Source organism: Pezoporus occidentalis, unplaced genomic scaffold (assembly GCF_034315485.1).
Source record: "Pezoporus occidentalis ecotype Australia unplaced genomic scaffold, CSIRO_AGI_Poc_V1 ctg78, whole genome shotgun sequence".
Lineage (NCBI taxonomy): Eukaryota > Metazoa > Chordata > Aves > Psittaciformes > Psittacidae > Pezoporus > Pezoporus occidentalis.
The window spans coordinates 2,378,037-2,404,664 of NW_026916137.1; the positions used below are offsets into that span (position 1 = coordinate 2,378,037).

Sequence of the window (26,628 nt, forward strand, 5' to 3'; positions counted from 1 at the left end):
TCAGTATGGCTGCAAGGCAGAACCAGATATAGACACGCAAACCTGCCAACAACCCTTCCAGCAGCAAAAAGGCTGGTGCCCACCTACACTGCGGATGGTAAGACTGCAGGGCAACCCAGCCTCACCGCCCTGCCGCTACACAGCTCCCCAGCCCTGAACACACAGGGTGCACGGTGCCTCTGGGGCTGGTGCAGCAACAAATTCATCACCAGGTGCTGGCAGCGTGCCTCACACAGGGAATTCAATAGGAACAGCAGGCCGAGGAGGAGTGAATAATTCAGGCACTCTGCTCGTTTACATGGTGTTCAGGAAAGACGAAGCCAGCTCGCATCACCTTCAGTCACCCTGCATGCTTACATGTGGGGTCCAAATGGGAAGCCAGTAGCACACTCATGGGAAACCCCCACGCTACCTGGGAATGCCGCCAGCTTGCCGAACTGTGCCATGCTGGCAGGAGCTGGCAAACCCCGCCTGCCCTTGCCACCAGCGGGAGCAGAGAGCCAACTGGCTACACAGCCCTGCTTGTTTCCCTCACACACAGCTCCCTGTGTCCCGCCGGGAAGGAAAAGCCACTGGGAGGGTCATGTGCTCTCCATCAGCCCAGCTCCCAAAGCTTAAAGCAGAAGAGGATGTAGGCTAATCTCCCACAGTCACCACTCTGCCCTAGGAAAGTCTAATGTTATTCTATCAAAAATAGGGAAAGCTGCAAAGGGAGGGGAAAAAAGAGATAAGGAAAGACAAAAACGTTTCAGGGATATGAAAAATGTCAGCCTTCAAAGCGACAGGCTTACTGACTCAACATTGCATCATGCAACAAAGGAAACAGCTTTTGGAAAAAGCTGTCTGTGCCCATCAGTAATGTCTGCCGATGACCAGGAGCACACAGAAACAGTGGGGAGAGTCTCTGCCTCCGTCACCCGGACTGAGAACAGACACTGATTACAACCCAGCACACTCCAGAAACCCAATTTATCTTGCCACCACCAGGAATGGGAACACCTCAAGAAAGTATCTCTGGATTTCTTTCTTCATCACATGTAATGGTGAAACTGCTCTGCCAGGCCTCAAGTCTCAAGGCCAGAAGAGACCTAGCAGATCAACCTGATGTTCTGGGTGCTCCCATAATTAAGGGATGCCTCCCCCAGCACATGCTGCAACACGGCAAAAATGCTGCCATCACGTAATGAGCGTGTTGCCTCCTCCTCCAGCCCAGCAGCCTGCTTCGCCCCAAAACCAGGTACCCCACATTATCCCACCAGCCAGAACAAAAGCACGCTGCATCAGCCAGGGCATGAATAAACAGCAGTTACAGCAGCCGACGGCAAAGTGCAGAGCCTCGCTGCATACCAGGTGGCTGCTAACAGCACTGAGTGAGTCAGTCTTCACTATGAGGAGCTCTACCCATCATTTCTGCTCTCCAGGACTTTCCAACAGACCGATTTGGAGCCAAGCACTTACAAGGTGGCAGCACCAGGATTGTCCAGTGACCACTTCCTGGGCATCGTGCTCCAGCCTGTGGACACGCTCAAGCAAACAGCGTGTACAACGGCACTGTACAAAGCAAAGCAGATGGAGGTAGATCAGGTCCACTGTGCTCAGCAGGAGCCCCAGGGGAAAAACGAGAAAAAAAGAAAAAGAAATCTCATTTGCTACCTACTCCTTTTCCTCCACAGGCAGACGGACAGGGCAAGGCATCTTAGGCACAGATGTCTGTCCCATTACACATATCCCTGGGGCCTGCCAGGACTTAGACTGTGGTTCAGCAGACAAAGAATCCCAAATTGAATATGAAGCCCCAAGTAAATCCTCACAAGCCTGGGCTGCAGCCACAGCTTCTTTATCTTCACTGCATCTCTAATGCTTTTAAACATTTCTGGCACTCTGCTGACTGTCACAAAGGTAATGTTTGGAATGCACAAATCTGCACCCAAAAAAACAACTGTAGAGAGAAAACCTTAACTATGCTTCAGCTGAATACAAACTTAGCACATGGCATATTTAGATCAAGCCTTTTGACACTTCAGATCATACTGTACAAACACCTGCAAATGAGCAGCTCTTCCTCTGTAAACAGAAGTGGGATGAGAGAGGGAGAAGAGTTTGAAGTCCCTCTTAGTCTTAAATCTCTCATTCCTTTTAACAAACAGGAATTACTGCACCATTAGATTTAGCAGCAGTACTTAAAGACAAATCAGATTTGGCAAGAGGAAAATTAAGCTATTGACTCCTGACATTTGCAACTTCGAGTATATTAGACCAGCTACTCCATTTATATTTAGTACACCAATGAAGAAAGCAGCAGTCTCTAATTAAACAGACACAGAGTAATCTTTACCGAAGGATCAAACGCACCAGAAACCTTCCCCTTCCTGGTGCCACAGCTCCCTGGGAAGCCAGGCTCTCACAGGCTGCGGAAACCATCTCAGCCACGTGAGTCACTGCTGCTAGCCCAACGGGGCACGATACAGAGGGCAGTTGCAAGAAGCTGCTGGGACATCAAACAAAATGAGGGAGAAAGATTCAGACAAGGTCCAGATCTTGCCTGCTCCAAAAGGCAAATGCTTCGTCTCACTTCTCTCTTGGTCTGACCACAAGCATCCTCCCCCAGGCTCCCTGGGTCTGTCTCCCCATCAAAGGGGACTATCATTTTAGCTTCACTGACATTGTGATAGACTCCAGAAGCTGGGAGAAACTCATGTGATGTGCCTCTCGCTGGCCAGAGGGGGCCTCATGGAAGAGCTCCCGTGCAGAAACGTCTCGGGCCATTTCCTAGCGAAAGGGAAAAGAAAAGCAGCACAAATTGGAGAGGACAGGGGGCTGTGATTTGGGGGTGCAGGGCTCTGTCAAAGCAGGGTTTGGTATCCCTGAATTTTTACAGAAGCAGCAGACTTGCAGCTCTCACCTACTTTTCCAACTCAAATCTTTCAAGGAATTTGTGTATTTCCTACAAGCTCCTCACTATAAAGTGTTTCCTGTTTTCTCTCACTTTTGCACTGGGCACCAACAGTACTGGCACTGCTTGAGCACACACTGCCCAAATTCAGTGAAAAAAAGATGAAGGATGCAATTTAGCTTTAAACTCTGAAAACCATGAAAAGACAACATCTGCCACTTAACCATACAACACCCACAGGTAGACAGGGATATACACAGGGGTCCATCATAAACTGGACCGTGTCAGCCTTCTACTGACACAGCAGCACCTGAGAACCAGCAAAGCATCTTGAAACAAAACTAACCTCAGTTTTTATAACCAACCCTTCTCACTCCAAGAAAATTGGAGCTATTTTATATCACGACCTTCAACCTACAGGAAGCAGCCAAGAGCCGAGAAGGAATATTTAGAGAGAGGAAGCAGCTGGAAAGGGGCCAGATGAGTATCTTCAACACGTATAAAGTTTTCCATCTCCCCATTTCAGTTCCTGGCCCAGCTGAGAGTCACTGAGCAGCACTATGCTGAGCCCAGCTGCAAATGAGAACTTCAACCCCCAGGCTCCCCTTGACAATCAAAGGAAGGGCGGGAATCTCTCAGTGAGCCTGCCCAGGAGGTGGAAACACAGCGTATTTGGCCAAACCTCATTACAGGGCATCTGCGGCCTTTCTCTCCTCACCATGACAGCCCATCTACCAGTCACACAGCTCATCAGCACGCAGTCAGCCTCCTGTCCTCCCCCTGCACATTCCCCAGCATGCAGCAGTAATTGCCTTTCCTATTAGCCCACAGCGACAACAGCTGCCATGGCAACCAGCAATGATTTTAATAAGTTGGGTCTGGTTTCAAGGGCAGCACGCGCGTGCCGGCACACGAGGGAAGAGGGCCTGACGCCAGCTACATAGCCAGGGCTGAAAACATAGGTTAATGGGAGAAACCCCACAGACCAACACAGGTTTATCCCCCTCCTCTGCAGGACGGAAAGGCAACCGCTCATCCCTCAAGCAGTGTGGATGGGAGAGAGATCAACAGCTATGTGGTGGCACTAAACACGCAAAGGGTGACAAAAGTGATGTGCAGCTGCACTGTGGGTACAGCGTGCCATGTCAACGTACACAGTGCTGTATGTCTCTCAGCACCGGAGAGACAGGAACAGCAAGCACTTGATGCCACCTTCCTTCCTGAAGGGACAGCAGAGGCAACTCAGCTTTTTCCAACAGCTTTTCCTTCTACACTACTACCAGAGCCTACTCTCAGGTCATTCCCTGAGTCTCCTGGGCTCCAGAAAGTCAACATGCAGTTACTGGTTTAAGAAACAAAAAAGATCAGTATTAAGGAGAAAAGTTTTGCCATCATTGTTGTGCGCACACACACAGAAAAATACTGCTGATTTACTGGTTTACTTCAGCCCCTCAGCATCTGGGGTCACCTGTCAGGGCCTCAGCTACTAATATATGGGAAGATATGGAAAACACATGGAAAGATATGGACCTCTTCGAGAGGATCCAGAAGGCCACAGAAATGATCAGAGGGATGTAGCTGCTCTCCTGCAAGGAAAGGCTGAGAGAATTGTGGTTATTCAGCCTGGAGAAGACTTGACACTGGGGACACCTTAGAGCAGCCTTGCAGTACTTAAACAGAGCCTATAAGAAAGATGGAGAGAGACCTTTCAGCAGGCCCTGTTGCGATAGGACGAGGGGTGATGGTTTCAAACTACAAGAGGGGACATTCAGGCTGGATGCAAGGAAGAAATCCTTACACTGAGGGTGGTGAAACACTGCACAGGATGCTCAGAGAGATGGTGGATGCCCCATCCCTGGAGACATTCAAAGCCAGGCTGGATGTAGTTCTGGGCAACCTGGTCTGGTTGAAGGTGTCCCTGCTCATTGCAGCAGGTTGGACTGGATGAGTTTTGAAGGTCCTTCACAACTGAAGCTATTCTACGGTTTTATCCAAGTGCCCTCACTCCTCCCAAGCACACCCCCAGGCAGGACCTTCCTGGCATGTGCACGCTTCCAGCATACCACAGCCCCCCCAGACTCCCCAACTCCCCACGTAGCAGTTGGTGCTCTGTGTCCCTTGATCCCAGCACCACAGCACTGAGGTCAAGCCTGCAATACCTCAGGCTAACCTGCACATCAATGTAAATTACCCTGGAAGATGCAATTGCTGCACACCAAGAGCAAAGTTGTGCATTACAGATTAACTACTCCATAAAGCAGGATCCAAAAAGCACACCCTTCTAAGAATAAACAGGGGGTTCACAACTGATACCCTCATTTTAAACATGACCTAGCAGGCAGATAGGCACAACATCCACCACAGTGGATGCGGCTGAATTTAATGATACTCCTTCTCTGTCATTACTCATTTTCTATGAGATCATGAAAAAGAAACTCAGAACCAAATGGAGGACGGAGGGAAAGGATCACTTCTTTCAGCAGCTGTTTACTATCAGGTCAGCTTAGACTCGAGGTAAGGTTTCACACCACGCACCCCAAAATAAAGAGTCACTACGTAGGGGCTGTGTCTACTGTAGATACACTATGGACACAAGCTCTTGTGACCCAGAGCAAAGGGGTGTTATCAGACCAACCTACATCAGGTGGCCTGACACTGCTTAACCTAGTGGTACTGATAAAACATTTGCAGAGCATAAACTTAATACTTTTTTTCTTCTTTTTCCTCCCCAAAAGCCTTTAGAAGGTTTGGTTTAATCAGCTGTTGGCCATCCACTCATCAGCTGCTACAAAGGAACAGTTTCTGCTATGCAAACCGCACAACCATCTACAAATTCCACGTAAAACTTGAAGCAAACAGACAAGAGCAGCAAGTGTGGCATGGTGAAGCCCAGATTTCCAAATGGGCTGTGAGGCTTAACCCATAGTATCACCCCAGTCTCACAAGCTACAGACACTCATGGGAGAGAATACTGTACAACCTTTTCCACCACACTACCTATTCTGCACAAGCCTAAAGAAAATACAGAACATCTCTAACAACAGAATGCAGATCCATATATCTGTTTACTTTTAAGTGAATTTTGGTGCTATAGAAAGATGCTGTGGTTAAGTTAAAATATTGCAGAGCCTACCTTCCATTAACAAAGCAAGCTGACGCTGCATAAGATGGTAGCAGCATGCAGTTCACCATGCATTCCCAACACCTCCAAGAACCACCCTTAGAAAGAATGGGCAGCAACTGAGTGAGGAAGCCACCCAGCTGAAACTAGGGGAAGGAAGGATGGCCCACTGAACCCGGTGCTCCAAGATTTCTACTCCTCCATAGGTAGCCTGGCAGAGACATTTCATTCCTGTGTGCATTACCTTGCACCACTTTTTTCTTCCTAACATCAATGCTATGCAATTAAATGCATCAGGATTTAAGAAGGGCTCAAATCCACGATAACAGAGGGTAGGCTAAAGAATGCATGGACATTTAACTGCTAAAAACAATGGATTAAATCTATGAACAAGAACTAAGAGATTTGTTTTGATTTCTGTAATGCTATCCACCTTGAACAAACTCTGTGGATACATTAGTCTCTGGCTAGCCCATACATGACAAAAACACTTCATGCTACCTAACTCACTAGAGTAACAGAGCCAAACCAGAAACAGTGGAAGAAAAACACTGCTGTGATCCTCCTCTGTTCCCTTCATCCGACAACAGAGCTGTGACTGTGAATCTCTCCCCCAAGCAATAGTACTACTTCATTTTGCTGTACATCCTCCCTCTCCAAGCAGTAGGTAAAAATGATGCTTCATCCTTGCCAGACTCATTGCTGCCCAGGGGGTTAAACACAGCAGCAATGAATTGACCAGCCTTGTTAATTTAATTCAGCTACATGGGAAATCTGTAAACAGAAGCAGAAGCTATGACAATACTATCAGAGGGCTCTAAACACAGCACTGTATAATTTGCTCTTGGTTATTACTGCTAACCATGCAAGGAAGAAGAAATTTTCCTACCAGACATTTTATATCTTTACTGTTTAAATTCTTCCAACTAAAAAGAAAGTTTCCTACAGGCACATTGGGTTTTTTCTACCCTTCATGCATAGCACGCTGAATTAGCTTTTGACAAAACACATTTCCAGCAACTCCAACCTGGGGTAAACTTAACATTAGATGGTGGTGAAAGTCACCCTCAAGCCACAGGGAAGGCAGCACCATCCTGAAACAGAGCAGCCTTTGGGAGATGAGTGGTACCATGTCCCGTCCTCCTTTCCCACTGACATGTCCACGGTACACTTGTTCAAACATAGCCCATACAATGTTCATTTTTCAAATTCGATTTTTTCTAGCATCTTCTTGGAAACAGTGGCCTCCATGACAAACACTATGCCATCTATAGATAAGAAGATTGTTTGGAGAATGAAGCTAACCATCCAAATGAAGTTAACCATCCAACAGCCTTGGCACCCCAGGGGAATCCATACAAGACAGAAAAACACTTACCTAGGAAGTAAGATTAAGTGACCTATTAAGAAGTTCTCCACTACTTTGTGTGACTGTATTCATCATCAAAATCCTGCCCAGGAAGTCAGAGGCAGAGAAAGCCTTACAATGGTAGGAATTCACCCATGGAACAGGAACAATGCCACACGTTTACTCCTGCCCAAAGGGCCCAGAGGTTTAGGGACTGCCTTTAAAATCATACGCTGGAAACAAAAGTAAAATTTGCTAATCCCAGAATCAACCAGACAGATCTACAAACCTCTGAACCTTAACTGCAAACTCCCAAGAATTCAGGCATCAAGAAATTGGTGACCTAGAATATGAAACTGCTCAGGAGAATGGACATAAAAATTGTACTTCAGACTAACCCTGAGGTTCAAGTAAGCCACCCAAGCCAAACAACACACTTGATCCCACTGTGTCATCAAGGCTTTGTCCACTATACTACACCTTTTCTAGAGTATTGCATCATTTCTTTATCAAGCACCAAATCCAAGAGAAGCATCCCCACATAATACTTTAGAATAGATACAGCAGCCCAAACATAGAGATTTTATGCTCAAACACAGACCATAGAGTTTACAAAGGAGCTTGCTAACGCCTTGTCAGCAACAGTGACAAAATAGCTGAGACCAGGCATCTCAGAAAACTTCAGTCATCTCGGAAAACTTCAGCCGTCTCCTGCTACACCTTCCAAAAGCTGGCCAGGGGCAGGCACTACTTCAGGCAGCCTGTCACCACATTCTGAAAGGAGTGGACCACTCTTCCCAACTCACCTGCAATCCCCACACCAACAAATATTAAAACCCAACAGAAACACTTTTATCATAGGATGAACCAGACTTAGTGAAGCAGTATCCATTCCCCACCTACATGTTAAACTACACAGACTTGGCTAGTCTTTTCCCTATACATACAGATACCTCTGATTTTCAGATGCCAACATGGTAAGGAAGGAGAACCAGACCACCAAAGGCAAAAAATAGAAGCTGGTACAGAAAGGATGGAACAAATACAGAAAGAATAAATGCTGCATCAAATGCTGCACTGCAAAGCAAGCTAATCTCCATATCAAACTCCAGCAGAGCTGCCAAACCCTGCCCCATGAAACTACCAAGACTGTGAGCTACTTCTATGGTAAATGCAGTAATCGTGAGTTCCAAAAACGAGACAAACACCAAGCTTGAAAAAAACCCAACACAAAAACTATCTTCCTGTTTTCACTGGAAAGGTCATGCCTATTTAAGGAAACCTTCCCAAGCAACATGGACATGCTCCATCTACATCCATCAACTAACAGCCCAGAGTTAAGTGTAATCACTCATCAAAGAATTCCCAGTCCTTAAAGGAATCGTGGTCCAAGCTGCAAATCCAACCCATGCTCCTCTGGTATGCAAAGCAGTCACAGATACCTTATACCACTCAAGATGAAAACATCAACTCACTGATCAGCAGAGGAGGAATCCTTATTCACCCCTTTAAGCTCTGAATAACAGGAGGAGAACAAACACACGCACAGTCTCACAGCACCTCCATCTATTATAATCAACACGTTCCCCATGCGAAACACCCATCCCCAGGAGAACCTATACAATGGTCACAGTCGGGCTGAAAGAGATGGGCTCAGATATGTTCCCAACCCCATAATCAAAGGAGTTTCAGGATACAGCATGAAGCATTGAGAATTCTGAAAGGTGCTGATTTGTGACTTATGGACAGAGAGAAGTTATTTTTCTGAATCTGCAGTATTTGGCACTGACCACATGATGCTCTTGTTGAAAGAAGACAGAAGAGATCAGGCAAGGTGGTAAAATGCAGTCAGCTTTTCCCGGAACGATGCAATCAGTGGGCATAGGCACACGCACACACACACAAAAAAAAACCCCAGACCTAATTACAAGCAACATTTCGATTTCCTGCCACAGCCACACACATACATATGAATATATATATATATATATGAGAGAAACACACATCAGATACTTGGTCAGACAACATATAGTCAAATCCTAGTCTCAGTCCCATTCACCACATCCAAGCCCGCCACAATGGTTCAGTTCTTGACCAAGACTAACTCACAGGTCAGAACTGGGCACTGGAAGAACGGATGGACAGACGTTGTGCTGGTTTTGGCTGGGATAGAATTAATTTTCTTCATAGAGTAGCTAGTATGGGGCTATGTTTGAGATTCGTGCTGCAGTGTTGATAATACAGAGATGTTTTAGTTACTGCTGACCAGTGTTTACACAGAGTCAAGGCCTTTTCTGCTCCTCACAACACCCCACCAGCGAGCAGGCTAGGGGTGCATTGGAAGTTGGGAAGGGACACAGCTGACCCCAACTGATCCAAGGCATATTCCATACCGTATGACATCATGCTCAGTATATAAAGCTGGGGGAAGAAAAAGGAAGGAGGGACATTTGGAGTGATGGTGTTTGTCTTCCCAAGTAGCCGTTATTGGGTGATGGAGCCCTGCTTTCCTGGAGATGACTGAACGCCTGCCTGCCAATGGGCAGCAGTGAATTAATTCCTTGTTTTGCTTTACCTGCCTGCACAGTTTTTGCTTTAGCTACTAAACTGTCTTTACCCTGAAAGTTTTCCCATTTCTACTCTTCTGATTCTCTCCTCCATCCCAACAGGGGAAGAACAGGATATCTGAGTGAGCAAGCAGCTCTGTGGTGCTTCATTGTTGGCTGAGAGTAAACACAACAGATGGAAACACTAGAAAGAGTTAAGTCCCAGTGTAACCCTCTTTATTTGAAAACCAAAATCCACAGTTGGTCCATTTCCTTTTTAATTCATCTTCTCCTCTTCTCTGAAGCTTTCTCCAGCCCATAGTTGACGTTCAGCCACCACACAGACAGCACTGTTCACCTTCTGCTGAATCCATCCCACCCTGGCAAGCCATAGCCATGTCTCCCACTGTGTTTGTGACTGTGACCTCTCAGCCCAGTTCTCACAACACGAGGTATGTGGCTTGCAGATCACCACTCTTAGAGAAATCTGACCAGCCCAAGAAGTCAGAAGTTTCCAGGAAGAACTTAGGTATAAAGGTAATTCAGAGAAAAAGCTTTTGGATCCCACGGGTGCCAGGTCTCCACCGGATTCATGTGAGCACTTGGGAGGCCTCCAGCCTCATCTCCTCCCCTCGTTTCAAGGCAACAAGAGCTCCTCAAACACACACAGAGACACAAAGGTGGCATTGCCAGGTTGGTGTTTATCTTCCCTTGGGAAAAGGCAGTGGGATGGATTGTTTTATCCTTCCCTACAGCTTTATACTACTTCCACTGCTTTAGTCTGACAATCCCGGCAACAAGATAAAGCATCCAGTCCAACATCCTAGTCTTCTTGTACAGGACTCTGCAGATGGCAGAGCCCCAGCCATACAGCACACTTCTGGTTCCCCCCCTCTTCTCAGCGCTGTCAGCTGAGAACAGAACTAAACACCCATGCAGAAGCAATAAAAACCAGGCAGTAATGGGATGCATTAGGGACATGTTCTTCAACAAAAGGATAGAGATACCACAATCACCCAAGTACTTTTCACCCAAGAATCCCAAGTAGCAGGAAGGTTTTGCAGCCCAGATGCGTTCACAATCCCTTCCTACCAAAACATGCCTTAGCTCCCTCTCGTCACCACTATCCCCACAAGTGCCCATGCTGAGACCTGTGTCCCCAGGAAGGGGGAAGAGTGGCTCATCTGCACAGAGCCAGCACAGAGAGCAGACTGGGAACCAGTTCCTGCCTTTCCTGTCCACAGAGCAGCTTTCTGCTTGCCACCAGACAGAAACATGCTTGTAACTCAAGAGACAAGGTAGCTACTTTCTCTCCTAAAACAGCACTTCAATTGCAAAAGTCAAGACTGTGGATTAAAGGCACCAGTTACAGCCACCCATGCAACTTCCACCGCTTCCTCATGTGCAGGGATGTTACCACAAGTCAGGCTTATGTGCTGTATTCTCCCCAACTCCTGCTTCATTCAAGCCTAGGAAGTGCTGCGTTATGAGCAGGAAAAACAGCTGCAGAAACCAAAAGGTAAAACCAAAATGGTTTTCTCATTAAAGAGAAGGTAAAACGAAAATGGTTTCCTCATTAAAGACAAGCAATATCCCCTATACTTAAAAAGTTAGATTTCAAACCTCATCGTCCAAGTGAAATTTTGCTATGATGGTGACCAAGTTACTTAACTCAAGCTTTTCCACTGTTTTTTACATCACTTTATGTTTGCCCAACATAACATACCTGAGCATCAGCTTGTGGAAGTGGTAGGCATTCATATACACAGTGGAAATTATAGAGAGCTGCAGATCAAGGATTTAAACATCACCAAAACCCCAGCAGCTACAATACAAAATACAAATCAATCAGGTTGCAAGTGTCAATCAGATTTTTGCAACACTAGTGTTATCAACAGTACCTCAATTCCCCATTTCTCAATTCCCCATTTCAAAAGGTATATTACACCTTTTCTATCTCTCAGGAAAACAGCAAAAATAAGATTATTATCTGTGAAGCACCCACGCTACACTAGTAAGTACTGTAGAAAAGACCATTAAAAATTGATAGTTCTGTATTCAGTGCAAGGTTTAGATTATCTGCAGTAAATTCGGTTTGGGGTCACACATGAGATGAAAAGGAAGAAATGAAATATTGAATAGCACTCAGCCCAAAGCCTGACCTCACACCCATTTTAACTGATAACCAAGCTTCTGCTAGATATAATAGCACTACAGCAAGCATTATCCATTCAATGCACTTATGGAGATGAAGTCATCTCTAAAAACATAAAATGTACAACCACATTCTTAAGACCTCACACTGTGCCTTGTCATGTCCTCCTGCTGGGCACTTGCTGGGTCTGAGCTCCAGCCACCACCACGCTGGATGCACCATGTACGAGAGCTCCCTTGGCTGCAGCCTGCTGCTGCACTGGTTCTCACTCTGGCACATTCTCTGTCTCCTCACCCCTGTGCACTGAGGAGACAGCACCTAGCATCTTCAGACCACCCAGGATAAACACCAACTCCCAAAGCACAACATACCTCTTCCTAAAACTGAGTAATTGAAGACATTCTACATCTTCACACACTGCACTCCTGGACAAATCAAGTAACAGGACAGACAGAAGCTTCAGAAGTCAATCTGACTTCTGCAGGCTACCTAAGATCCCACCAAACCAGCAGAAGTGATGAGCATGCTTTACTGCCTCATGTTTCCTCCACAATCCGGGTCATTCCTGAGGCCAACATCACACAAACCCCTGCTCCGCACTCTTGTACATCTCACTGGTCCCAGGACATCTGCCCATACAATGCTACCAGCTTCCACCTCCTTCATACATACTGTCTGCAGTTCAGTCTGCTGTGACAATACCACACGAAGCTTAGGTTTCCTTCCCTAAACAAACCCTTGGATCTCCCCATGTTGCATGGCTGGTCCCACTCATAGGAGTGGAAGCAGCATCACTTAAAGAAAGTGGTCTTTAATCCTGGGAACTGCCTCAGGTCACCTCAAATCTGAGCTTTGAGAGGAACTGGTGCCTACAGGCAAGGAGAAGCACCTACAAAAGACACTCCATCCTGGTCCAGCTTTGCTCCGAGGCTATGCAGAGCTTTTAACATGAAGGATAAGAATAGATAAGAGGCCTCTGATGAACCTTCTCTTCAGGACAAGATTGTACAAAGGGTAATGTAGAAGCTCTTTAATGCACACACTTCCTCTCATTTCTTCTTCCCGCAAAAAGGAAGCAAAGCCACAGAACAGAATAAAAACCAAAAAGATGGGCAGAAATGGCTCATAAGTACCATCTCGCAGCAGCTGCTCAGAGCACATGGGGCCCAGGGAGAAGGCACTCAGCCCTGCAGCAGGGCACAGCCCAGCGTTCTCCCACTTTGCCTGCCCAGGAAGGCAAAGGCAACCCTTACCTGGAGAGGAGTGGGAAGGAACTCAAACACAGGCAGCAAATTATAGGTCCAGGATCCCATCTACAGCCTCTCCTCAGCCCACACATAACTAATTCAGGGCTTTTAAGTGATGCCTTGGTGGGATTTTCTTCCCAGGCATCACCCCCAATGGCAACAACCACCCCAAGTGTCTGCAAGAATCTCCTACTGAAATAGCAGGGGGAAAGCTGTGCAGAAAGCCTCAGCCAGAAGAGCACACTACCGTCCCTTGAAGAAACCTGAGTGGGATCCAGATCCCAGGGCCCCAAAGGCCTCTGGGGAGAATATTTTGATAGTTGCCACACACAGAAATGCTACATAAGGTTGTTTCTTCAGCCTCTCTATTAAAGGAAATTTAGCTACATACAGCCAGAGGGGTAAAAAGTGCTTTTTAACACGTTGGAGTTTCATCTCCCCTTAAATGGTGCAGGTTATTCCCCCTGTCTATGCTAATACCTGCATTATTACCAGAGCAATTATGAGCAGATAAAACCCCAGACAGTCATACAAAAAAAAGCAACAATTGCTTGTAGACCACAATCCTTGAAGCAAAGCACCCAATCTTCCTGCACAACAAACTCTCATAGACAAACACAAGCAACAGTCCTGGGAACACACAGCCATTTCAAAAACATGTCAGACTGAATCCAACTGCCCCATCCAAGGGATGCAAGTAAAAGATCTTATGACCTCTTTTCTAATCAGTATGAATCACAAGTACAGCCTGCCCACACTCCAAAGGTTAGGAGGTGGCAATGGTATATAGCTTGTTGAACACCAATGCCACACCAACTGTGCTGGCAGAAACAGCTCTGCCCAAAGAGATGCTGGATCTAGCTCAAGTTCAGCTGTTGCCCCTCACTGAACAAAGGGACTGTGGTATACAACCCTTCCAACATCCCTCCAATCATTTAGGGCCACAAAAATGATCACAGAAATGGAGCAGCTCTCCTATGAGGAAAAGCTGAGAGAGCTGGAGCTGCTCAGCCTGAAAACTCTGGGGATATCTCATGCAGCCTTTCACTTCTTTAAAGGGACCTGTAAGAAAGAAGGAGAGAGACTATAGCAGGGCCTGCTGGGGCAGGACAAGGGGTAATGGTTTTAAACTACAAGAGAGGAGATTCAGGCTGGATGTGAGGAAAAAAGTCTTCACAATGAGGGCAGTAAAACACTGGCACAGGTTGCCCAGAGATGTGGTGGATGTGCCATCCCTGGAGACATTCAAAGCCAGGCTGGATGTGGTTCTGGGCAATCTGGTCTGGTTGAAGATGGGATGCTCACTGCAATGAACAGGGACATTTCCTTCACCCCAGCAAGAGATCTGCAAGGGCTGGTTTTGATAGATGCTGTATGCATGCATGACAAGCCAAACAAGAGGGAAACTGGAATAGCTCACAAGCCTCTCTCCAAACACCCTGGAAAACCTCAAGAACCAAGAGCATGGGCTAGAAACTTCAACCTACAACAGGCCCTTCTCAGTAAAGCCCAGCAAACAGCAAAGCTCCCCTGCAGAAGAGGTGCCCTGCCACAGCTTGGTGGGACAGCTCAGCCCTGACAAAGAGCACTGCAGGTCAGGACAGTGGCACGGGTCTGGTGTGGTTACAGCCCCTAGCATCACTGGGCTTGGCTCCTGCAAACATCTCAAATTCAACCCATAATAGAGGAGGTGCACTTAGGAATGTGAAGTGGAGGGAGGGGGAAGCATGCTGGGGAAAATACACACATTTTAAATTAGAATTTTCCCAAATTTAGAGAAGATTGTTGGCAAAAGTAAATTTACTGGAGAGCAAAAGGACTTAAGGCCCAAAAGGCAGTGAAGCAGCTCTAATCCCTAAACACTGGAAGTATCTCATGACAGCTACACTCCAGCTTCCATTCAATACCACTGTAAAAATGTAGATCAACAGAGTGCTTCAATGAGCTGGAACTTGTTACCTCTAATTGCTTCTCTCATTTCACATCTAGATGTTCCTCTGATCCCTCAAGCCACTGCATTTCAAAAGCATATGCACAAAAGGTCAAGTAATACCCAAGATGGGCAAATTAAATAAAGAGGTTTCCAGCTGACCAAAACACCTGCCCTCCTCTCTTGCTTTGTACAAAAACTAAGGTTTTCCCCACACCATGAGACAAGTCAGCAGCATGGAGCAGGTTATAAAACACCTTCAACCAATGCGACCCCTAACATTTTCCAAAGGGGCAGAGATTCCTGTGCGGCAAACCAAAGGCTGCTAGTGACAGGCTTTATTTTTCAAAGCTAACAGGGTCTGTCCTTCAGCAGCAGTCTCCAGGGCACCATGGACCACACACAGAATCCAATTCAGGTCTGTCTCAACTTCAGTTTGGCTTCCCTACTGCAGGTGCAAGAAAAGAAGTTTATGTTACTGCTGCTTCCTTAGCATTTCCTGTGTCCTGGTACTCCTGATGCCACCAGCTTCATCACAGCAGAGCCGCTGAAAGCCATGTTAAAGCCACGTTAAAGCACAAAGCAACACAGTTGCTAAACCTTCAGCGACCAGCACTGCTTTGAGACAGCCTTGAAAACAGAGGTGTGAACCCCCCTAATGCAAAAGGGCAAGTGGAAGCCATGCTCACAAGGTCAGTAGGACAAAAAGGGTGTTTCACAGGACGTGCCTGGAAGGGAGGTACGCTGCTCTGAACTCACCTAGGTGGGCAACCTTTTCAAAGTGCAAGGCAGAGCCCAGGCTTTCTGCAAAATGCCAGCGGGCTCATGTTTCTAAATGGGAATTCTGAAAAGGAAAAATAAAAAGCATATGTCTACACACAAGCAGAAGGAAACCATCTCCAGCAGAGCCAGACCTCTGTTCAGCTTCCAGCCTCACAGCCACGACCATCACCTTCAAACACAAACCTCTGAAATCCAAAGAGAAATACCAACAGAGCCTGGAGGGGTACAAAATCATCCAGAATACTTTACTTGGGCTTTCCATTCCCCTGAACATGGGAAGAAAAGACACAACATTAAAGTGCTCTCAACACCTCTAAAATCCCAACTTTCAGTCTGTTTGCCAATGCTTTCTTTGAACTGGCAATTTTCTAAGTCTTCCCAGACTGTGTCAGGACCAACTCATGACACTAAAATACTTCAAAAAGAACCCACAAAGGACAAAAGCAAACACAGAAATAACAACAAACTTAAAGGTGATTCATTATGTCTCATCACATCAGCAACAGTTTGTCCAAACAGCATCCCAGGAAACCCATCCTAGATCCAAGGCAGGGGTCAGATTCTAAAAACTAAACACCATTTCTTTTCTAGAATATACTGTATCACCTGTATTGCTCTGCATCTCTTTACGAGATGGCCACGCCATAAATAATAAGAGGGATTAAAAAGCTAACCTGATTATACTGCTTTCCTGCAATTTACTGGAAGTAAATGTTTTCTTCTGAAAGATTTAAAAATACAGACTTCCACTGGGTCCACTACAGCACAAAAGCTGTTATTCACTGTCCCCCTCTAAATTACAGTTCCAGTCAGCCTCGTACTTTTAAAACCCAAACCTGTCTTTGGAAATTATCAGCAGATTGATTTCTTGCCCTCCACAAAAGGGCCATAGTTTGAATGAGGACACTGGTTGTCACGAAGCACCAGCAACATCCCCGCTCTCCCCCTTCTGTGGCATGTTGCTGTTCAAGGTTTCTGGTGTCCATTCTGGAAGGAATTAAGCTGGTAGAAGGTATTACAGGACATCTTCTGGTTTGTGGTAGGAAGAGAAATCGCAGATTTCTTGCGGAGCAAAGATTTATTGTCTATTATGTCATTATTCAGTCACAGGGGACTGCTCTCAACACCACTAGTCATCTTTACTAACCCTATGCAGACACCCCTGAATGACACACCAAGTCACCACCCCTTGTTGCCCATAAAAGTTTAGGTAGGCTGGGTAAGGCATAGGTCACGAGTCATTCATGCACATAAGGCATTCCCGAAGGAGGAACAAGGATCAGCTCTGTTCACACCTCACATCCAATTCCAACCACATATTACCCCTAGGTATAACTTTAATTCACTAACCAGCCTAGAGCCCCATTAAAAAGTTAAATCAACATTCAGCTTGGGAACCAAATGAGGAGTTGATTAAATCATTCAACCTCATGCAAAGGAACTGGAAGGTATTTTAATAACTTTCTTCAACAGATATACGGCTGATATACCTCTAGCACCTTGATGGAGAAGACAGGACAGCACCCTGGAATTACACCCTTGTCTGCAGATCCAAAGGGAAAGAAGGGATACTTCCCACCTAGACATAACATTTCTCGTCTTTCATCCTGCAGGGAACGGAGGAGGATAAAGATTATTGCAAGGGTACTTTCTCTTCCATCTGCGAAGCAGTCAACCTCTTCTGACAAGCAGCAAATACAGCTGCATCAACAACTGCATTTCAGTGCAGTTTCACATGTGACTTAATCCAATATAACTTTCTTTTTCCTCTCCCCTCTGTTAGGTTCTATTTTTATCCAGATCAGCAAACTGATCCAAAGATTCAACTCATCCAAGCCAGCAAACAGAAACCAAGCTAGTATTTATACAGTTAAAAAGCAGCAGTACCTTTGGGGCCCTTCACTTCCAAAGCTTACAAACATCCAAATACTTCCAGGAGACATTCTTGGCCAGTAGTGTTTTATTTTTGCCACTTATGGACCAAAAGGAACTAAAAAGCAGCAGTTCATGCTGGACCTTTTCATCCCACACCATGATTAACTGAAATATGGCCCAGAAGCAGATAGCAGCCATGATCCGATTTGTCCCAATCCCATCTCAAGCAGCTTTACACCACCCTCCTAACAAGATCAGCACTGGCCAAACACCGTTTATCCGGCCTGATCAAAGATGGATTAGATAATGAAACCCTAACTGCATAAGCTGTCTGAGCATGCTAGCTTGAGACAGCAGAAAACAAGAAACGCAGTAAATTTAAAGGTTACTCTAAGCTTTAAGGCACACTTTGCCCCCAGTTCTTATTAACTAGTTACTATCTTGTCTTCCTGTACGCTAGTTTTTATATTTCATATTAACAGACAATAAAAAAAACTATTAGTTTTAACACTGAAATAGTCATTTCTATAGCTAAATGATTTATTTCAGCATTACAAGCCATATTCATATAACGAAACATTGGTAGGTAGGGGTTATGCAAGGAAGAAACCGTGGCAGCAAGTGTGGCACCCGGGATTTCTCATTATCAGCCCAGAGACACGAGGTCACCAAGTTTACACAGCAACAGCCTGTGGCTCTGGAACAGGAAGTAGAAAATTGACAGGATCTGCAGGAAAAACAAGGTACAAGAGTTCCTGGTGTTATTTCCAGCTTCCAGAAAGACTCTGTTTTTTCTAGGGAAGAAAAAAAAAATATCAAGTAATAGGTTCTTTATTACTCTTCTAAGTATTATGTACAGTTAAATACAGAGAATTTACTAAAAGAACACGTTAAGTCTACAATAAAGTACTTCCAAAGAATACACTATTTGAACAGAAATCTTTCTGAAAGGCAGTCTTATGTTTTGATGTTTAGATAAAGATTATCAACTTCCCCAAACATTAAAGAACATTTTTCCTAGGTCTGATATGATTTGTTAGTTCAGCTTCAAATTAAGCATTTCTTGCTTACAACCATAACAAGATTCTCCACATAAATAAACCACACTCTTTAACAGGAAAAAAAAAGTCAAGGGAAACTTCTGGCCATAACAGTATGTGTGTGCATGCATATATACATATATATGTTTATTTTCATGTTTTATATTGAAATGATTGAAAAATCTTTTCTATATAGATACACACGTAAAGGTTAAAATGACACCAAGGATACTCGTAACTACAATATGGGGGTCCTCATCTGAAGAACAGATACAATGGCTATAAGCAGAGCCTTAAAAGTGGACTCTACTAGTTTCACTCCTCCACTGTCTGCCAGTGTTTGATACAGAAACAAAACCCAACTTTCCACTAAGATCCACAATCAATCCCTGCTACCATTACCACCAGTATTACACGCTGCTGTGCACAGACACTGTTGCAGTGCAATTTTAGTATCTTGTACTATTCATTGAACAGATAACACAAGCTTTCCTCGATGCTAATATAGAGGGGAGTCTTATATATATATGCAGAAATTACACTCAAAATTACCTTTTATTTTAATTACGACACTACTTTGTTAAAACAGTTCAAACCCCTTCCTGGGCAATTTTCAGTTGATTTACCACTGGTTTTCATCAACACCAACCAGTTTAACCACTAACTGCAGATCAGCTGGCACATCTGTAGCTACGCAGGACCTGTGCCTCAGCTCAACTCCAAAGAGCTGGAAGAAATTTCATGTCACCACGTATATGCACTCATTCACAATTCCTAGCAAGACACAACGTGCAAGCACTACTCCTTCAATACTGAGCATCTTTCTCCTTGCAATTATACACGTTGTCTGAGTCATACTTAACACCTACGTGTAGGAGAAGATACTACTTCAAGGAATAAAAGAGCACGGTGCAGTTTTCTCCGGCCCCTGCGGGAGCACGACCAGCAACACTCGGATGTGAAGCTCCAGAATACATTCAGCCCACACCATCACACCAGGGAAAAAGTGATGATGTGAGGTGGAGGGACCACCACGAAAGGCTGAATATCGAGCAGAACCACAAACAAACCCCTCCTGCTGCAAGCTACGTAAAAAATAGTAATAATCAACGAAAACCTCGAGCATGCAAACTGAGGACAGCCTGGGAAATGAGGGAAGATTGTTGGTCAGCATTTGGTGTCTAGATGAAAAGCATGCTGGAGAGGACAGGATGCTCCCCTCGGAAACTATCAGTAACACTGACCAACCCAAGAGAAGCTGAAAGAGAACAAGCCCAGGTGAACAAACTATGCTCTTTCCAAAGAGCTCCGACATACTCCTCACAAGAAACACAGCAGCAAAAAAAGGCCAGCACAATGGCCACAACAAAACGACCCTTCACAACACCCAGACAAAGGAAAGCAGAAATCCCTCAGCAGCATCACCCCACAAACACAAAAGCGAACGCACCTGGGAAGAGCAATGTTTTGGGGACGATCAAGACGTGCAGGCAGGAGACGGCGGGAACGCAAGATCCTGCTGGCAGCCCTGGGCCGAGCGGGAAGGCGCCGGCCCGACGCCCCGCGGCCCCCTTCCCAGGCAGCACCGGGGATTGCTCCCCATGGCTTACAAGACCCGAGGCGGGGAGGGTCACCCTCCCCCGGGCCCCCAGCCCTGACGGTGCCCGTGCCCAGCCGCACTACCTTGGCCTCCCAAGGGTCCTCAGCGGGGAAGCGATGCCTGGAGCACCGGACTCAGCGGCGGCTTCCCGCGGGCCACCCCACGTGTTAGGCTGCGCCCCGGGAGCCAGGGACCCGCGGGCAACAGACCCAGTGCCAGCGGCTGCGGAAAGGGCCGCAAGCCCGTAAGCAACGTGCTGGATCCCGCAAAGAGCAATTAAACGCGACCCAGCCTCCCCGCTCCCGCCGAGCCCCGGTGCGGGTGAGCCGGAGAGGGCCCGCCCGGCCCGGCCCTGCCCGCTACCTGCATGCCGCCGCCGTCGGCCTCCGCCTCCGTCCGCAGCCGCTTGCTGTGGCCGCCCTCGGCGCCGTCCCCACCGGGCATGGGCTGCTCCAGCTCCGGCTCCCGCTTCACGCCGCGGGCGGCCCCCGCGCCGCCGCCGGCCAGGAGCTGCGGCTGTGGCTGCTGCTGCTGCGGGGGCTGGCCGCCCTCCGCCATCCGCGCCGCCGGAGCCCCGGCCGCCCCCCGCCGCGATCGCCCCGCTCTGTCACCGCGACGCCCGGCGCTGCCGGAGACGAAGACGGGAGGAGAGGAGGAGGTCGAGCCCCACGCCGCGAGCAGAGCAAGGGGCGCGACGAGCTCCGACCCACCGGCGCGCCTCGGTCACGGGCTTGGCGGCGGCTGGGGAAGGGCCGAAGCCCCTCGGCAATCTCCGGAAACGCCGGCCGGGCCGCCGGAGCAGCACGACCCCCGCTCGGCAACCTTCGGCGGGCGGGGCGGGAGGCGGGGCTCGGCGGGAGGCGGGGCCACCGCGGGGCACAGGCCGCCCGTCACCGCCGCCGCGGTTGCCGCCGAGAGCAGCACGGGGCGGCGGGAAATGGCCGCCTGCCCGGCCTTCCCGCTGCACCCACACCCCGCCTCAGGCCGCGTCTGCACAGCCCCGCGCCAGAGCTGCTTCGTTCCCCGCGGCCCGCGCTGGGCCGGGAGCGCAGCTCTGGGAGCGGCTGTGGGGGGAGACGGGCGAAGGCGGCCTGGTCACTGATTGCCCCCGACGGCGTCTTGCGGCAGTGGGGCTGGGCCTCAGGCTCTGGGGGCAGGAGTCTTCCACCCGGCTGGGCAGCCACAGGGGTGCAGGGTACGCATCCCTCAGGCGCAGGCATCGCTCCCTTGTCCCCGAGCCCCCACCTCAGGCGCAGCCTGTCCCCGCTTGCTAGAGCAGGACTGCCTGGCAGGGGCTGCCTGTGAGGAGTGGTACTCAGCTGAAGGAGACGCAGAGTGAGGCATCAGCTTGATCCACCTCTTCAGCAGCATCCAGCTTTGAATCATAGAGTTACAGAATCAACCAGGTTGGAAAAGACCTTTAATATCATCAAGTCCAACCGTTCCCCAGCACTGCCAAGGCCACCAGTAAACCATGTCACCGAGGGCCTTGCCGACACGGTTTGTGGATGCTTCCAGGGACGGTGATTTAACCACTTCCCTGCACAGCCTGTTGCAATGCTTGACTACCCTTTCTGTTGAAGAAATTGTTCCTAATCTCCAGTCTAAACCTTCCCTGCCTCAGCTTGAGGCTGTTCACTCTTGTCCTATCACTTGTTACCTAGGAAAAGAGACCAGAGGGGGATGACTTCCAGGGATGTGCTGCCCAACTCAGTACCTGGTGCTGTCCCCACTCAGCACAGCCTCACGTCACTCATGGTGCATGTTGTTCCTGGCCCTTTTCAAGCTTGTTCTTGGCTGTTCTGCATGTCCCTCCGCAGGGTTCATCTCACAGCCCCAGTCTGCATCTGATTTCCCGAGAAAGGAGCTGATCTGCTTTCCCATTCCTGACAGCCTCCATGGGTTTCTCCTGCCTTTTTGTGCATTAACTCGTCATTTGTTCTACAGATGAGTTTCAATCAGATGGAGACTCCAGTCTTCTTCAAAAGCCTGAAGCCTGTTCATTAGCCCTTTTGTACGACTTTACATTTTTGATACTGAGAAACAAATCTGGGATCCTCAACAGAAACGTGGAGTTGATTTTATTACACAGCTGCTGTCTGGTGGCACCAGGGCTGATTTCTGCTCTAGAATGAGGAACGCAGAGGCAGACTGCACCTTCCTGAAGGCAGTCTGGAAGCCATCACAGCTTGATGGAAAAGTAATCAGCAGATCATAATACAAATCTGCAATTGGCTTTATTGTGGAATGGGAATCGCACTCCTTCTTCTGCAAATCCTTTGGAGAGAAAGGAGAAAACCAGGAACAGAGGTGATTATTGTGAGTCAGTGCACAAAGGAGGAAGACCTTGACCACTGTCACCATGTGTAATGAAGCCTGTGGACCAGTTTGGTTATCTTGGTGAGTCTTTACACATCTGCTGATCTTCATGAGATGATAGAGCCTTTGCTTTTGAGTGACAGTTACAATACACTGCTCCAGTCTTCCTTTACACCACATTTTTCCTGATCCAAAAATAGTTTTCAAGGCCACGTTAGAAGCTATTTTAAGTGGTATGTTTTGTGCTGAGGTGCCAGTTTGTCTCCTCCAGTGACAGGGAAAATCTGTTTTCTCAAAATGATTGCAAATCCCCGTGGAGTGGCAGGCACCCAAAGGACAATTACATGCAGCTTTTGTCTGCTCACCCACCAAGAGTAAACACATGTCTCATTCATCTTGACTGGGTTTGATAAAATGAGCCAGACTGTCAAACAACATTGAAGGAACATGTCCAGTCCACTCACTCTTAGCTTGAAAAGAAGCTGAGATTCTCGTGACTGGGATGCTACTCATTCAGAGGAAGGGAGCATTTCTGTATTTGTCTTCCTTCTAATTTTAATGAGGGGGTTCTAGATGAAGGATGCAGGTGAAGATGTTGCCCATGAGGTGTTGCAGAAGGCTTCAACCTGAAGACAAGTTAGGAGTAAACGCTTCAGAGACTAGTCTCTGTGTGCACTTGGAAGCGCTCCTCTCCCTGTGACTTAGGCATCCGTCTGATACTGCCCTTGAGGAATATCAGAAAAAGGAGCTGCTCTACAGTGCCCAGTCCCTATTTTTCCCCCCTCACCTCATTTCCATCATCTCCTGCCTTGTAGGTGCAAAGCTGCTGCCACTTCCCCTTGCATCCTATACCCACAGCGGTGCCTGGGAGAGCTGGCAGTGCTGTGGGCAGGTCCCTCAGCGAGGCATTTTCACTGGCTGTGGTCTGCAGGCTGCCAGTGGAGCACCACGGAGCACCCTCTGTAATGGTGCAGGTGAAAAGAGCTGAGGCAGAGCACTGTGGCCTCACTACCAAACTGACCTGTGAGTGCCGCTGCCATGTTCTAGGCTGTTGTTTGCTTTCTGTTGTTACTGCTGTGATGTTTCATATGATTATTTCTCTAGCTTTTTCCATTTCCCCTTAAAAAAAAAAAAAAGGATTAATGAATTAATTTTCACAGTATGCTTGTGGGACAGGTATTACCTACATCTCATTTAACAGCTGCGATATGAAGCATTCCTGAAGTCACAAAAAAGCTTTTGAGCTGGGACTAAAATCTTAATCCGTTGATTTCCTTTCACACAACCCAGCTGCCTTCTAGGTATTTGGATGTGACATCTGAGACATACTGAACAGACATCTGACTCCTCTGTTAACCCTACCATTGCTGCACAGCGCCTTTGCCAAAAGCTCCTATGTGCCGTGATTTTATGGGCAAGTTTGCAGAGCACCCACCAGTGTTTTGTCTTTGACGGCTCAGTGAGAGGCAACTGTAAGAGACGTTATCCTTCCAGAGAGTTCTCAGAAGCTGGTATGAAGAATATGTCTTTCTGTACAGACTCATATAATTTCCGAGTAAAACTGTGGGGGTTCCCCCTTCCTGAAAGACACCACACCCTCTGAAGGGATTCCTTGAAGGAACATGTGCTGGTGATCCCGCCGGGCTGAAGATCAGGTGGTATCAGAACACCAGCCATGAAATGTCTATAGAAGTGCAAAGAGCTGCGTCCCACAACATGCTTGGATGGAGCAGAGGCAATGACTCATGCAGGTTCTAAGGCACAGGCATGAATATGAGGCACAACCTCAGCTATTAGTCTTTGACCTGAAGGCATAGAAATCATTAGAAGGCAGTTCAGAGCAAATCCCTCCTTTCCACCACCACAACTGAGAATGGTTTCTTGCTGCTGCCATCATCTGCACACACTGTCTCATCCTGCTGATCAGCTCCCTCTTGTCCTCACAAACTCCTGCAGCTTTTCCCCTCTCCTTCCCAGTGGATTTGGTCTCTGCTAAGCAGGTCAGCGGAGGCTTAGTGCCTTGCCCAACCCTGCTCATTCCTGCTGTTTCTACCCTGCCAGCCAAGATCGTGGAGCCAAATGCTCTTCCTCCCAACAGCAGTACTCCCACAGGTAATGAAGTGCCGCCAAGGTAAAGTTTCAGCCTGTACTTTGGTCCTGGTTTCTCAGGAAGTGGCGATGGAGCTTTCCGTAGCAATGAGCATGAGTAAATGTTTCTCTTTGCTTATCTCAGGCCAGCTCTTTGCTACAAAATTCTATGAACAGGAGCTGCCTTTCCTTGTCACCAATTAGCACACAGCCAGAAATACATAACCTATGTCAACAACATCCAAAGACCTTGTCACCTGACTTACACAGACAGCAGGAAGGATGCCAGTCCCCCAGGCAGCAGCAGGAGGCCAGTGTTGACCTGTCACTCTGACGCAGGAGTGCTGGCAGCTGTCTGCCAGTCAGTGGGTCAATACCCACAGTGCACCCCGTCTTTTCACCGTGCCACTTCTTCCAATGAGGACACTTGGCTTCAGCAAACACCACCAAGCACCTCAGCGCTCCATCAAAGCAGCAATGTCAACAGCCGGGAATCAACCAGGGAGCCCAGAGCAGAACTTTCCTCATTCATTTTCCTGCTGCCTTCAAATAGCACTGCAGCACATTTATCGTTGCTAAATGCTGCTTGATCTGTGATTCTGTGGGGCGTACAGAAGTTGTGCCGTTTCAGGTATACCAATGCTGCTAAGGCAGCGCAACACCTGCAGTGCAGATGCAGTTATCTGCATATATGCAGTTAGAATAAAAATGCCATCTGCCTGCACTGCTTTATGCCTGGAAGGATGGGGAGTAATATGAAATTCTAATATGAATGGGCCTCCCACTGTATCCCCAAAAGGTATGATAGGAAGCTGTGTGAAAAGCTTGTCTGGGAAACAAAAGGACTTTTGCTTTCCCATGCAGACACTGGGGCAGACTAGTTCAAGGTAATCAGCAATGAGCCTTGGAGCTACAACAGTAGCTGTGTGGAGAGTCCATGGGGATGCAGACCATAAGAAAATAAAACATGGGCTCTCCCCCACCCTCTGCCATTTATTCCCCTCATCTGCCTATTGTGAGTGAACCAAAGGTTGTTGGAGGCTGGAGTCTATGTCAACAGGCCAGCAATGAAGGGTGTTGATGCAGTCCTCCAGTAGCCTTCCTGGAGCCACAGCCCCTACATAAATACGTCCCTGGCTGTGTCTCTGAAGTTCCTCAGGGCTGTGCCACCCTCTCCTCTTTCAGATACAAGTCTGTAGCATGGCCATGACATTATTATTCAGCCTACACAGGCACACAGAGGATACTAATCATTATTTGCAACTGCTTGTTTCCAAATAGGCTGGAGGCTGCACAGCTCGAGAAGGGAAAATGCCCCGCCGGAGGCAGCATTCATTCCTGATGTAATAGGCAGACAGAGGGAAGGACAAAGCGAAACACCCACTGTGGTGGCTGGGCACATCACATGAACAGAATGGCTGTTATCATGTAATTCCTGTTTGTTTCCGTGAAGCACCCTGTTTAATAGAGCCCCTTAGCTACAACTCAGTTTACTACATGGCTGATCTATAAAGTCAAGGCTGGTTCTTCCTCCCTGATTGGTTTATTGAAAAGCATCTGAATGTCATTGTTATACACAAAATGCCAAACTAAGATGGTCCTTAGCACAACCCAAATAGCAAGAGGAGCCATCTCCCAGGCCATAGAATAGCTTGCAGATACTTTCTACAGCAATCCCAGTAT

At 47.5% G+C, this 26,628-nt stretch overlaps 1 protein-coding gene across 27 annotated transcripts in view; it reads right to left on the minus strand.

Moving 5' to 3' along the window:
• The window catches only part of RBFOX2 (RNA binding fox-1 homolog 2), a 166,434-nt gene extending 145,050 nt beyond the window's left edge, over positions 1-21,384 (minus strand). For 9 of the 27 annotated variants that reach the window (XR_009961550.1, XR_009961551.1, XM_062602638.1 and 6 more), the window contains exon 1: positions 20,902-21,382. Coding sequence is in view for 18 of the 27 variants with exons in the window: in XM_062602638.1 (XP_062458622.1) it covers positions 20,902-21,096 (195 nt within the window). In the remaining 9 variants the exon portion in view is untranslated. Of the gene's footprint in view, positions 1-20,901 lie in introns of all 27 variants that reach the window. The other 18 variants (XR_009961557.1, XR_009961556.1, XR_009961553.1 and 15 more) reach the window with 4 other exon arrangements.
• Positions 21,385-26,628: the final 5,244 nt, after the last annotated feature.